We start from the raw sequence: 12,942 nt of genomic DNA, 5'->3' as shown, positions 1-12,942 counted from the left end.
AATCTTAATTTCTGGACTAGGGTTTTTATTTTGGAGAAAGTAGCTCTAGCCGGAAGTGTTCGGTGAGTAACAGCGCTACCTTGACACTAGGTCGCTGCTGCACGGTGTGTTGCAGGTTTTACACCAAAAACTGCGTGTAAAAGAAAAAAAAGCGTGTTTTCGGTGCTGGTGTCTCAGCTCCCGTCATGTCCAGCATCCAGCAGCTCCGGGTCCTGATCAACCAGCGGCTGGTGGCAGCGGCGGAGGAGATCTTCGAGGCGGTGAGGAAGACCATCGCGGGCTACGAGGAGGAGCTGCTGCTCTCCCGCCAGGAGCTGCGGAGGCACCGCGGGACGCTGAAGATCGAGTTCAAGCCCGAACTGCACCCCGACAGAGTGGCAGGTGAGTCGGCTGCAGCGTTTCACCGAGTCCGGTAGCGGCTCCGGGACAGGCTATGTCCTGGAAGCAACACGAGTCCCGTTAACGCCACTAATTCTGAAGCTAAAGCTAGCTTTTATTTATTTATTTACTTATTTTTTTAGAATATTTCGCCCGGAAATTAGCCAGGCCCCTCTGAACACTGATTACTGCTTCAATACACCAGACTCCATTGAAATATCTCGAAATACAAGTTTTGTTCGTTTATCTGCCCTATTGACACCTGATATTCCAACAAATAAGATTTATTCTTGTTTCCAACCGTATGCTTTTGCATTCGGCATATAAAGAATTCACCAAACTGTCGTTTTTTTTACGGTATATAAAAATAAACTTTTATTGTGTTTGATCACTTGACGAAGGCGGCTGTCTAGACGCCAAACTTCATTGAAAATTTTTTTACAAAGTTTTCTTAATATCTGTGCAAATGTGAACCTGACAGACAAAAATGTAAAGCATATTGTTGATTACAAAAGTCTACTTTTACATTCGGCCTATAATTGATTCGCGAAGTTGCTTTATATTTAAATAATCATGAACTTTTATTGTGTTTGTTACCGTCAGCAGTGATATTTTGATGCTGTTGCGACGCCAGACTCCATTCAAACATCTGGAAATACAAGCTTTGTTCGTTTATCTGCCCAATTGTACACCTGATATTCCAACAAATAAGATATATTCTTGATTTAAAATGTCTGCTTTTACATTCGGCATGCAAAGGGTTCACAAAACTGTTGTAGTTTTATATAAAAATAAACTTTTGTGTTTCGTTACTGACGAAGGCAGCTGTCTAGATGCTAAACTCAAAGATATTTGCACAAATTTAAGCCTGACAAGCGAAGATTTAAACATATTCTGGGTTCCAAAAGTCTATTTTTGCATTCAGCATATAAGTAATTCACCAAACTGTTGTACTTTTAGATTGAAGTGAAGTTTTATAGTATCTGGTCACTATCGAAGGTGGATGTCTAGACGCCAAACTCTAGACAAAATCCACAGTTTTCATGTTTTTCTGCACAGTTATACACCTAACAGGCAAAGATTTAAATCCTGGATTACAAAAGTGAACTTCTAAATTCGGCATACAGTTGATTCGCCAAATTTTTCCACATTTAGATGAAAATAAGCTTGAATCATACGTGGTCACTGTAAGTGACTATACCACAGTAAATGTGTTAAAATGTGGGGTTTTGCATCTTTTGTAGTTATTTTGTGTTTCTTAATCGAACATAAGTCAGTTTTAAAGCAACACAACTTTGTAGATTTATACTGTAGCTCTTTATTAAAGCCTGTTTGCTGTTTTCTGGTTGACATCCTGGTTGTTTTTCCAGCAGACCAGCCTCAACTCGCTCTGTCAGTCTGGGACGAGGACTTTCCGTCCGATCAGCAGCTGGAGTGGAGCTCCAGTCTGGACCAGGACCAGCAGGCAGCTCCTCAGGAGAAGCAGGAGGAGAACCAGGAGGAGAACCAGGAGGCGAACCAGGAGGAAAACCAGGAGGACAACCCGGAGGAGAACCAGGAGGAGCTGGAGGAGGACAGCACCATCCGGTTCATCTTCACACACCAGTCCAGCTCTCCCAGTGCCAAAGCCGATGAAGGAAAACCTCTACCGAGCACCTCAGCCGAGCAGGACCAGGAGAAGACCGACGATGATGATGATGACGATGATGATGATGATGCCGCCTCCATCGGTTCCTCTACAGCCAACAGCGACGAGGACTGGAGGGCCAGCATGGATTCCCAGAGCGAAGACAGCGACAGCAAGAGGGACAAGACGAAGAAAAAGAAAGTTCCTCGCCTGCCGATGGTGCCGAAGCAGCTCCTGAACAAACAGAACAAATCCCGGATCAGCTGTAAAGTGTGCAGTAAAGCCTTCCACGCCATCGTCTCTCTGGTGAACCACATGGAGGTTCACTCCAAGGACGTGTGTGGCGTCTGCGGCGAACGCTTTGACAACGACGAGAGCTTCAGGATTCACCTCAAGACTCATGTGAAAGCAGAAATCTGCAGCTTGTGCGGGAAATGTTTTGGTGGCTTGAGTTCTCTGGAGACGCACATGAGGATCCACACGGGGGAGAAACCGTTCAACTGCAGCGAGTGTGGGAAGTCCTTCAACTGTCGCCACAATATGATGCGACACATCCGGATACACACCGGAGAGAGACCGTACACCTGCACCGTCTGCAGGAAGTCCTTCAACGACTACTCCACCTTGAAACGCCACCTGATGGTTCACATTCGCAAGATCAACCAGAACCCAAACAATACAGACGAAAATGTTTTTTATTTTTATGTTTATTTAATTCATTTTCCATCATACGAGCCCTTAAAACACAAATATCTACTATTCTCTATCAATGCTTGTTTAATTTTACTCATTTTTATTCAAATAAAACAACTTTTAGGGGCCTGAAAAGCAAAATTCTGCACATTTCCTTTATAAACTAGACTTTTGCATTGCAGAGTCTAATTTTACTTTGATTTGAGATGCAGACTTCCATTGTAAGACTTCTAAAATGTACATTTTCATGACTTTAGATTTTATTGTATTGCTTTTGCTAATTTAAAATAATTTTCTGCAATATTTTCTGTCTTCTGAGCCGTTAAAACTAAAATATCTGCTATTTTCTGTCAGCGGTTGTCTAAGTAATTTTGATTCAATTAAAACAACTTTTAGGGGCCGGAAGAGAAAATTTTCTTATTTACTTCATTTTGTGTCATACAAGCCCTTAACACCCCCCCCCCCCCAAAAAAAAAAACAACAACAAAAAAAAAAAAAACACTGCTTTTTTCCATCAGCAGTTGTTTAATTTTAATCATTTTTATTCAAGTTAAACCACCTGTAGGCCCCTGAAGTGGAATTTTTCCAGTTATTTAGGTTTTTAAAAAGTATTTTTACACTGCGGGATAATGTTTTTTGTTTATTTTGTGATGTACATTTTCATTTTTAAACCCCAAGAGCTTAAAAAACAGGCTTGGATGATTATTTTTGATAAAATTTCTGCCAGTTTGGGTTTTGAAATTGACAAAATTGGGTAAAAAAGGCGTGAAGTAGTATCGATGAGAAAAAGACGGCGCTTCACGTTTGTTTTATGTTGATTTCATGAATTAGGAGATGATTTAATCAACTTCAAAGCTCAATAAAAGGTCGATTTTTATAAGTTTTTTTCTTCTTTCGCATGTTTTTTCTCAAAACGATTCCTGAGCCTCAAATTAGGAACCTTTAGTCGTGGTTATACTGTCGGTGCAGCTTTTTATCAGATATTTTCCTGTTTTTTGACCCTGCAGAGATTTAGAAGCAGCTCCATCATTTCAGTGTTTGAGGAAAACTTGGTGCAAACATTTTTAGATTTTTATTTCCCCTCTGATGTGACTTTTATCAACGTTTTCAGCCTCAATCGGTGTAAAAATGCTCCTTTGTGTCGTGTCGTACCTTTGTTTTTTAATTTTTTACCCACTTAAGCCAAGTTTCTATTTTAAAATCCGTTAAAAAGCTGTTTGCAGAGGATTGTGGGAAGCTTGGACTCAGGACCGCGGCAGGGCTGCCCTCTGAGGCGCCGGTCGAAAAGGAAAAACCTGTAAAACACTATTATGTTTGTGTGTGTGTGTGTGTGTGTGTGTGTGTGTGTGTGTGTGTGTGTGTGTGTGTGTGTGTGTGTGTGTGTGTGTGTGTGTGTGTGTGTGTGTGTGTGTGTGTGTGTGTGTGTGTGTGTGTGTGCGTGCGTGCGTGAGTGAGAGAGTGCGACTTTCTTCAAACACCAACCTGAACATTTTTCCTTTATTTTTGTTTTGTTTTTGTTTTTTTAAATTATTGATTGTACAGTTTAAGGCGACGTGTATGAAGAGACTTTTTCACAATAAAAATATTGAATGTTGGAGTCTACACGTTTCCGGATTTGATTTCATGTCATATGAAAAAAAAAGCAAGCTAGATTATTATTAATTATTTCACATATACAAAACACACCTTTGTCTGACTCGGCTTCAGTGGAATTAATGGTTTATTAGAGCAGGCTCCCACCTGCTGGTTTTATTTTGAAAATCAACCAACAGACTGCAGTTATTGTGTTGTAGCATTAAAATCCTCTTTTGTGTTTTTTGAGCAGTATTTTGAGGTTAATCTGTAGTATTAAAGTACTGAACAAGATTAGAATTTGGAAAACACATACTGCACTGTTTTATTTTGAAAACACGTTTGACTTACGGGAAAGCACCAGTTTTTGGGGATTTTAAGTCAGAATTTATGTTTATAAGTTCTTCTTAGTATATTTTTTTTTGTTTGTTTTTAATTTTGAGAGTTTAGGATTAATTTGCATGTTGAAATATTTAATCCATCTAATGTGTTTTTTTGCTGTTTTTTATTATATATTTTTATTATTTTATTTTAGCGAACAGCCTTTTACATTTTTAGTTTTTCATTTAAACAAACAATAAAACAGAAGTACTGTTGCTGTTAGTTAACATATAATAGTCAATAAAAGCAAGTCTTTTTTTGTTAAAAAAAATCTAGAATATTTTTAAAAGAATTAACAGTTGTTTTACGAAATAATTTATTGTAATGTCACAGTTAATGCGTTGTAGATTAAATTTTAAATAATTTTACACTCATTAAAATGTGACAACAAAATGTAAGTATGATTTTAGATTTTTAGTTAAATGTGTTTAAACTCTAAATGAGACTACAGTGTCCATGGACGCAGAGTTTAATGATTGTAATGTGATTTATTTCATCAGTGGAAGAAGTAAAAGTATTATTACCAGGCTGTGAAAATACTGAAAAGTTCTGCATTGAAAAGCTACAGTAAAAAAAAAAAAAAAAAAAATTTAATTACATAAAACATAGTCTGAGAAAATGTGCTTTAAAGTGGTAAAACCGAAACAGAATTTACATTTTAGGTTATTATTGGTGATGTGTTCAGGTTCAGGCAGAATTTTAACATTTAAGCTGTTTATTTTGAAGTTTGTTTTTTCTTTCCTTTTGGGTGACGTTCCCTGAATTTACTATTTGCTAAGGTAGATAAGACTGCAAAAAGGAAATACTCACGTGTATGTGTACTTAAGTACCTAAGTATCTAAGTAGTAGTATTAGTGCTTTATTTACGTTAATTAACAACTGATTAGGTTTTTTGTTTTATGCAATCTTAATTTCTGGACTAGGGTTTTTATTTTGGAGAAAGTAGCTCTAGCCGGAAGTGTTCGGTGAGTAACAGCGCTACCTTGACACTAGGTCGCTGCTGCACGGTGTGTTGCGGGTTTTACACCAAAAACTGCGTGTAAAAGAAAAAAAAAAGCGTGTTTTCGGTGCTGGTGTCTCAGCTCCCGTCATGTCCAGCATCCAGCAGCTCCGGGTCCTGATCAACCAGCGGCTGGTGGCAGCGGCGGAGGAGATCTTCGAGGCGGTGAGGAAGACCATCGCGGGCTACGAGGAGGAGCTGCTGCTCTCCCGCCAGGAGCTGCGGAGGCACCGCGGGACGCTGAAGATCGAGTTCAAGCCCGAACTGCACCCCGACAGAGTGGCAGGTGAGTCGGCTGCAGCGTTTCACGGAGTCCGGTAGCGGCTCCGGGTCAGGCTATGTCCTGGAAGCAACACGAGTCCCGTTAACGCCCACTTTACCCGGTGTCAGTTAAGCTAGCTTAGCTTAGCTTCGTCCTCTGGTTGGTTTTATTGATAAAATAAATCCGACATAAAACGACTAATTCTGAAGCTAAAGCTAGTTTTTATTCATTTATTTACTTATTTTTAGAATATTTCGCCCAGAAATTAGCCAGGCCCCTCTTGAACACTGATTCCTGCTTCAATACACCAGACTCCATTGAAACATCTCGAAATACAAGTTTTGTTCGTTTATCTGCCCAATTGACACCTGATATTCCAACAAATAAGATTTTTTCTTGTTTCCAACCATATGGTTTTACATTCGGCATATAAAGAATTCACCAAACTGTTGTTTTTTTTTTTTTTAATATAAAAATAAACTTTTGTTGTGTTTGATCACTTAACGAAGGCGGCTGTCTAGACGCCAAACTTCATTGAACAATTTTTAAAATTTTTCTTAATATCTGTGCAAATGTGAACCTGACAGACAGAAATGTAAAGCATATTGTTGATTACAAAAGTCTACTTTTACATTCGGCCTATAATTGATTCGCGAAGTTGCTTTATATTTAAATAATCATGAACTTTTATTGTGTTCGTTACCGTCAGCAGTGATATTTTGATGCTGTTGCGACGCCAGACTCCATTCAAACATCTGGAAATACAAGCTTTGTTCGTTTATCTGCCCAATTGTACACCTGATATTCCAACAAATAAGATATATTCTTGATTTAAAATGTCTGCTTTTACATTCGTCATGCAAAGAGTTCACAAAACTGTTGTAGTTTTATATAAAAATAAACTTTTATTGTGTTTCGTTACTGATGAAGGCAGCTGTCTAGATGCTAAACTCAAAGATATTTGCACAAATTTAAGCCTGACAAGCGAAGATTTAAACATATTCTGGGTTCCAAAAGTCTATTTTTGCATTCAGCATATAAGTAATTCACCAAACTGTTGTACTTTTAGATTGAAGTGAAGTTTTATAGTATCTGGTCACTATCGAAGGTGGATGTCTAGATTCCAAACTCTAGACAAAATCCAGTTTTCATGTTTTTCTGCACAGTTATACACCTAACAGGCAAAGATTTAAATCCTGGATTACAAAAGTGAACTTCTAAATTCGGCATACAGTTGATTCGCCAAATTCTTCCACATTTAGATTAAAATAAGCTTGAATCATACGTGGTCACTGTAAGTGACTATACCACAGTAAATGTGTTAAAATGTGAGGTTTTGCATCTTTTGTAGTTATTTTGTGTTTCTTAATCCAACATAAGTCAGTTTTAAAGCAACACAACTTTGTAGATTTATACTGTAGCTCTTTATTAAAGCCTGTTTGCTGTTTTCTGGTTGACATCCTGGTTGTTTTTCCAGCAGACCAGCCTCAACTCGCTCTGTCAGTCTGGGACGAGGACTTTCCGTCTGATCAGCAGCTGGAGTGGAGCTCCAGTCTGGACCAGGACCAGCAGGCAGCTCCTCAGGAGAAGCAGGAGGAGAACCAGGAGGAGAACCAGCAGGCGGCTCCTCAGGAGAACCAGGAGGCGAACCAGGAGGAGAACCAGGAGAAGAACCAGAAGAAGAACCCGGAGGAGAACCAGGAGGAGCTGGAGGAGGACAGCACCATCCGGTTCATCTTCACACACCAGTCCAGCTCTCCCAGCGCCAAAGCCGATGAAGGAGAACCTCTACCGAGCACCTCAGCCGAGCAGGACCAGGAGAAGACCGACGACGATGATGATGATGCCGCTTCCATCGGTTCCTCTACAGCCAACAGCGACGAGGACTGGAGGGCCAGCATGGATTCCCAGAGCGAAGACAGCGACAGCAAGAGGGACAAGACGAAGAAAAAGAAAGTTCCTCGCCTGCCGATGGTGCCGAAGCAGCTCCTGAACAAACAGAACAAATCCCGGATCAGCTGTAAAGTGTGCAGTAAAGCCTTCCACGCCATCGTCTCTCTGGTGAACCACATGGAGGTTCACTCCAAGGACGTGTGTGGCGTCTGCGGCGAACGCTTTGACGACGACGAGAGCTTCAGGATTCACCTCAAGACTCATGTGAAAGCAGAAATCTGCAGCTTGTGCGGGAAATGTTTTGGTGGCTTGAGTTCTCTGGAGACGCACATGAGGATCCACACGGGGGAGAAACCGTTCAACTGCAGCGAGTGTGGGAAGTCCTTCAACTGTCGCCACAATATGATGCGACACATCCGGATACACACCGGAGAGAGACCGTACACCTGCACCGTCTGCAGGAAGTCCTTCAACGACTACTCCACTTTGAAACGCCACCTGATGGTTCACATTCGCAAGATCAACCAGAACCCAAACAATACAGACGAAAATGACAACGATGACAAGAAGATCAAGGCGCCGTCACTGAAAACGACACAGTCCCGCACCATGTGTGAAGTGTGTGGGAAAATGTTCCACTCCCTCGTTTCTCTGGTCAATCACGCCAAAAGTCACGCCACGGACCTCTGCGGTGTTTGTGGGACGCATTTCGAGTCGGAGGAAAATTTGAAACTTCATCTGAAAACTCACAAAAATGGGAAAGTGTGCGAAGTGTGCGGCAAGTGTTTTGACAGTCAGGGCAGCCTGGAGATGCACATGAGGATCCACACGGGGGAGAAACCGTTCCTGTGCAGCGAGTGCGGGAAGTCCTTTAACTGTCGACACAACATGACTCGACACATCCGGACACACACGGGGGAGAAACCGTACCTCTGCAACGTCTGCGGCCGCTCATTCAGTGACCACACCAGTCTGAAGCAACACAGCAGCACACACAGCGGAGAGAAACCGCATCGCTGTGACGTCTGTGGAAAAGGTTTCCACCGAAAGACGTACGTCAGGCTGCACATGAAGAGCCACACGACTAAGAAGTGAAACGTTTTTTTCTAAGTTTGGTGCAAAACTGGCAATTTCATCAACGCTTTTCATGTATCTTTGGACCTGGAGACACTTCTAGACTTCACAATTTTGAATGAAAACACTTGAAACACGCTGACAGGAATCAGACAAAACAACACTGTTTTATTCTCTGCAACAAGGATATAAAACAACATCAATTTTGTTTTGCTATGCTGCGTTAATTCTGAAAAACACGACAGATTTTTACTATTAGTTTAGACAAACTGTTGGGTTCAGCTGCAATGATAACTCGATTAGCTGTCAACTCTTAGATTAATCGCCAACTATTTTGATAATCAGTCAGGCTGAGTACTTTTTTAAGGAAAAAAAGTGCATTCTTTGATTTTATCTTCTGAAATGTGAATATTGTCTGGTTGCTTTATGATGTTATACTGAACATCTCTGGGTTGTCGACAAATCAGTTCCAATCTTCCGCTTTGGGAAACACTAATCGTTACGTTTTTACTATTTTCAACAACAAATCGAGCAAATATTCAACAGTAATAATAAGCTTCAGCTGCAGAGGTGGGCGATACAGCCAAAATATCATCACAATTATTTAAGGCCGGATCACGATCTTCATGATTCAAGTTGATGGTTTTGCAAGAATCATTCAATCAATCAATCAATTAATTGACTGTTACAAATGATAACCAGTAACATCTCAGAAGAAAAAAATTTACTCAATGTTCACGTAAAATCTGTATTTTTACATATAGTGCTTTCTTCTTTTTTGATACCTGACTATAAAGTTCTGCAGTTTTTACAATTTTTGTTTCAGCAAACAATAATATTCTGCAAATATTTGAGTGAAAAACTATGCATTTTGAGGTTTAAACAATGGTAGTCATTTTTAGACTGTTATTTTACAGATTTTCCTCACTTTATGAAATTTAAGATCTGCAGTAAAATCACAAAATTCTTAGTTTATGTGTTAAGCATAAAAAAAATAACAGGTCAAAACTGTAAATTCAAAAATCTGTAGGTTTGTTCTTGTTCAACGTGTTACTGTAAAACAACACATTTGTAGTATGTTAAAATCAGCTGAGATTAATATTTCTCAGATGTTTGCTGGACTTCTAGTCTCCATCCATTACTGGGACAATTTTTTTGTAATTTTGTACCAGTTTTGAGTCGGCTTGAACAAGTTTTGACTAGTTTTGGACAAATTTTGCTCATTCTTTAGCTACAGTAGAAGCTAGCTAAGTGACTGCACAGAGAAGCTTCTAGTCTCCATCAATTACTGGAACAAGTTTTGGTAATTTTAGACAAATTCTTAGTCACTTTGACTAGTTTCTGACAGGTTTTGATTAGCTTTGGACAGGTTTTGTCATTTTAAGCTACAGTAGAAGCTAGCTAAGTGATTGTGCACATTTATCCAAAGTGATTTTACCTTCCTGGACTGTTTTCTGTTACAGTTGATAATTTAATTCTCGGCAGCTAAAGTCATGATCTTTATTATTATTCGATTCATTTTGCAGCTTTAAGTAGAATAGAAATAAAGGGAGCAAGAAGACATCAGTGAGGAAAAGCAAGTTTCAGACAATCTAAATAGTGTATTTAAATTTTTAAAAAAGGCCAAGAGCCCAGATTCTGCTCATTTACAGGTTTAAACTTTTATAAAGTCTACTAAAATATATTTACATGCTTTAATGTTTAACCACATTATCTGATGATGTTTTTGTTTGTATTGCCCGAACCCTGCTGTTAAATATAAAATCTTCACTATTTCTAATGATAAAAAGCTTTTTGTCCAAAGTTGAGCCATTGTTTCTGGCTTAAAATCAACATTTGGAACTTGAGTGACAAGTCGACAGAAACCTTCAAACCAATTTTTCACATAAATTTGAGAATTTTTTCTACTCGTATTTATGTTACACTCCGTTTTTACCTGCTGTGTTCGACTAATCACATAAACCTTTAACTTTCAGAAGCTTTAAGTATTGAACTGTTGGTCTTCTAGGGTTAAATATGCAGTTTATCTCATGTTTGTTACATCCCATGTGCTGTTTTCTCTTTAAATTCTTCTGTACTGTTATTCTTCACTACAAACATTCACACAGGCACTAAGAACTCTGATGTTGGATGTAAATCTGAACTCTGAATGCAGTTTTAGTCACATTGTGCCTGCGACAGACTTTCTGTTTTAGTTTAGCATCACGACGGCACATTTAAACACCAGAAGGTCTTTTTGTTTTATAGCCAAAGACGTTACAGAGCAGCGAGTCTGACTTTCTGTTGAAGTTGTTTTAATAAACTTCGACTTTATGACTGATTCTGAAGTGTAGTTTGGTTGCTTTTCCACAGAGAGATGAGCAAAAATGGCACATCTTCAAACAAAATGTGTTCTTTTTGCAGAGTTTTTGTTTGTTTGTGTTTTGAGACGTAAGTTGTGTTAAAATTTTAAGAATTTCTGATGTTTTTGTTGGTATTTTGACCGTCAAAAACAACATGTGAAGCCATTTTCAGGGTTCAGTATCTCTAGAAATAAAACTCCACAGGCCTGAGATGTGGTGAAGACACAGACAGAATAGCTTATAGTAGATCAGAATGACTGAATTGATCCAGAAGAGAACAGATTTACAATTATTGTCCCTTGAAAATGGAAGAAAAGTGCAAAAATATTCGAACCAGGCTGGTATAATGTCCCCATAAAGTTCCTGTAAGTGTATATATGTGGATGGATCTATATTTCCCATTAAAAATACAGTCTTTGGTCGACATTTCACCAACTTTTGGGGCAAGACAAGGTTTTAGATATTTTGACTTCTTTAATTAAAATTGTGTCAGTATAGAAATTAAAATATGGTTTTATCAAACAATCAGGTGTGGCACTGACTGCTATTCTGCTAAGCTAAGCTAGTTAGCTTTTAGCAGTGCTAATCTACAGTGAGGACTTGTTTAAGGACTGTAAACTGTAACTTCTAGAATAATATTATTAATCTTTATTTATAGAGAGCTGTTTTAAAATCCAAGTTACAGGCAGGAAAATTAAAAAGACAAACCATAAAATCAGATTATAAAAGACAGAAAAGCAATTCAGTTATTGAAAGCCAATAATGTTGGCAGCAGTTTTACACATTTTAATAGCTGATCGATGCACAATATTGAATATTTTAATGTAAAAAGTTGTAGTTTTTAGAGGACAGCTGTATTTTTAGAACAACACAGATACTAAACCACAAAGTTACTGCAGAACAACAGAAAGTTCACCACTGATGACTCACGTTGTTCCACATTTTACCTTTCTGGTCGATTAGCGGCAGCGTTCAGACAGAAACTAACAGGTTTGCGTGTCGTCAGTTCATCCAGTGGAGGTAAAACTGTCTGATGGAGCGTTTATCTTCCAGCATCATGTTCATCTCTTGTCTTTTGTTTGCAGTTTCTACGTGTTAAATTTATCTGCTGTGAGTCTGAATGAACTTCAGCTGCAGTTATAGACGTCACTGATGTCAAGACGAGGTGAGTTTGACTGATTATAGATAATAGATCACTAAATAACTGCACTAGATTTGAAGTGTTTGTAAAAGAAACTTTCTAAAAATTAAAATGAAGGTAGAAAGAAAGTAAACGTTCAGGTATTCCTACTATGACTCTATCTGTAATTTATGGAAACAATTTAAATGTTTATTTAGCTGATTTTCTTTGCTTTGTTAAGTTATGGTTAATAACTAATAAAATTACAGAAGGAGAAATATTTATTTACATGTTTACCCCCCAAAAATAGGCCAAAACTGTAAAAATCTGTTCTGTTTGACTGTAAAATTACACTTTTATTTTAATCAGATAAAAATCAATAGTTTATATTTATTTGTCAATATTTTTTTTAAGAATTAAGGATTGAAGACTTCATTTTATTTTTTTAATTCATTTTTTTAAACTTGATTTTCTTCTTTTTTTTTTTTTACAGATTTTACCAGTTTCATAAAATCATTGATGATAACTAGTAAAATCACACACGAACTTTTTAATATTGACTATAAAACAGGCAAAAATTTATACATAGCGTCCAAATCA

The 12,942-nt window shown here is 38.4% G+C and overlaps 2 protein-coding genes across 4 annotated transcripts; both read left to right on the top strand.

Moving 5' to 3' along the window:
* The first annotated feature begins 58 nt into the window (after window positions 1-58).
* Window positions 59-4,300, top strand: LOC129347495 (zinc finger protein 80-like). 2 transcript variants are annotated; one of them, XM_055004943.1, is made up of 2 exons: window positions 59-381; window positions 1,752-4,300. In XM_055004943.1, exons 1-2 carry the CDS (start codon window positions 186-188, stop codon window positions 2,828-2,830), a joined length of 1,275 nt encoding a protein of 424 aa, XP_054860918.1. In that variant the 5' UTR covers window positions 59-185; the 3' UTR covers window positions 2,831-4,300. The 2 variants fall into 2 exon arrangements, with proteins under 2 accessions (XP_054860918.1, XP_054860917.1); XM_055004942.1 differs by having other exon boundaries at window positions 60-381; window positions 1,749-4,300.
* A 1,313-nt stretch (window positions 4,301-5,613) lies between these two features.
* On the top strand, window positions 5,614-11,200 carry LOC111582397 (gastrula zinc finger protein XlCGF57.1-like). 2 transcript variants are annotated; one of them, XM_023291051.3, is made up of 2 exons: window positions 5,614-5,937; window positions 7,394-11,200. In XM_023291051.3, exons 1-2 carry the CDS (start codon window positions 5,742-5,744, stop codon window positions 8,899-8,901), a joined length of 1,704 nt encoding a protein of 567 aa, XP_023146819.2. In that variant the 5' UTR covers window positions 5,614-5,741; the 3' UTR covers window positions 8,902-11,200. The 2 variants fall into 2 exon arrangements, with proteins under 2 accessions (XP_023146819.2, XP_023146818.2); XM_023291050.3 differs by having other exon boundaries at window positions 5,615-5,937; window positions 7,391-11,200.
* Window positions 11,201-12,942: the final 1,742 nt, after the last annotated feature.

This window comes from Amphiprion ocellaris, chromosome 19 (assembly GCF_022539595.1).
Source record: "Amphiprion ocellaris isolate individual 3 ecotype Okinawa chromosome 19, ASM2253959v1, whole genome shotgun sequence".
Lineage (NCBI taxonomy): Eukaryota > Metazoa > Chordata > Actinopteri > Pomacentridae > Amphiprion > Amphiprion ocellaris.
This window is presented reverse-complemented; position numbering and strand designations above follow the sequence as displayed.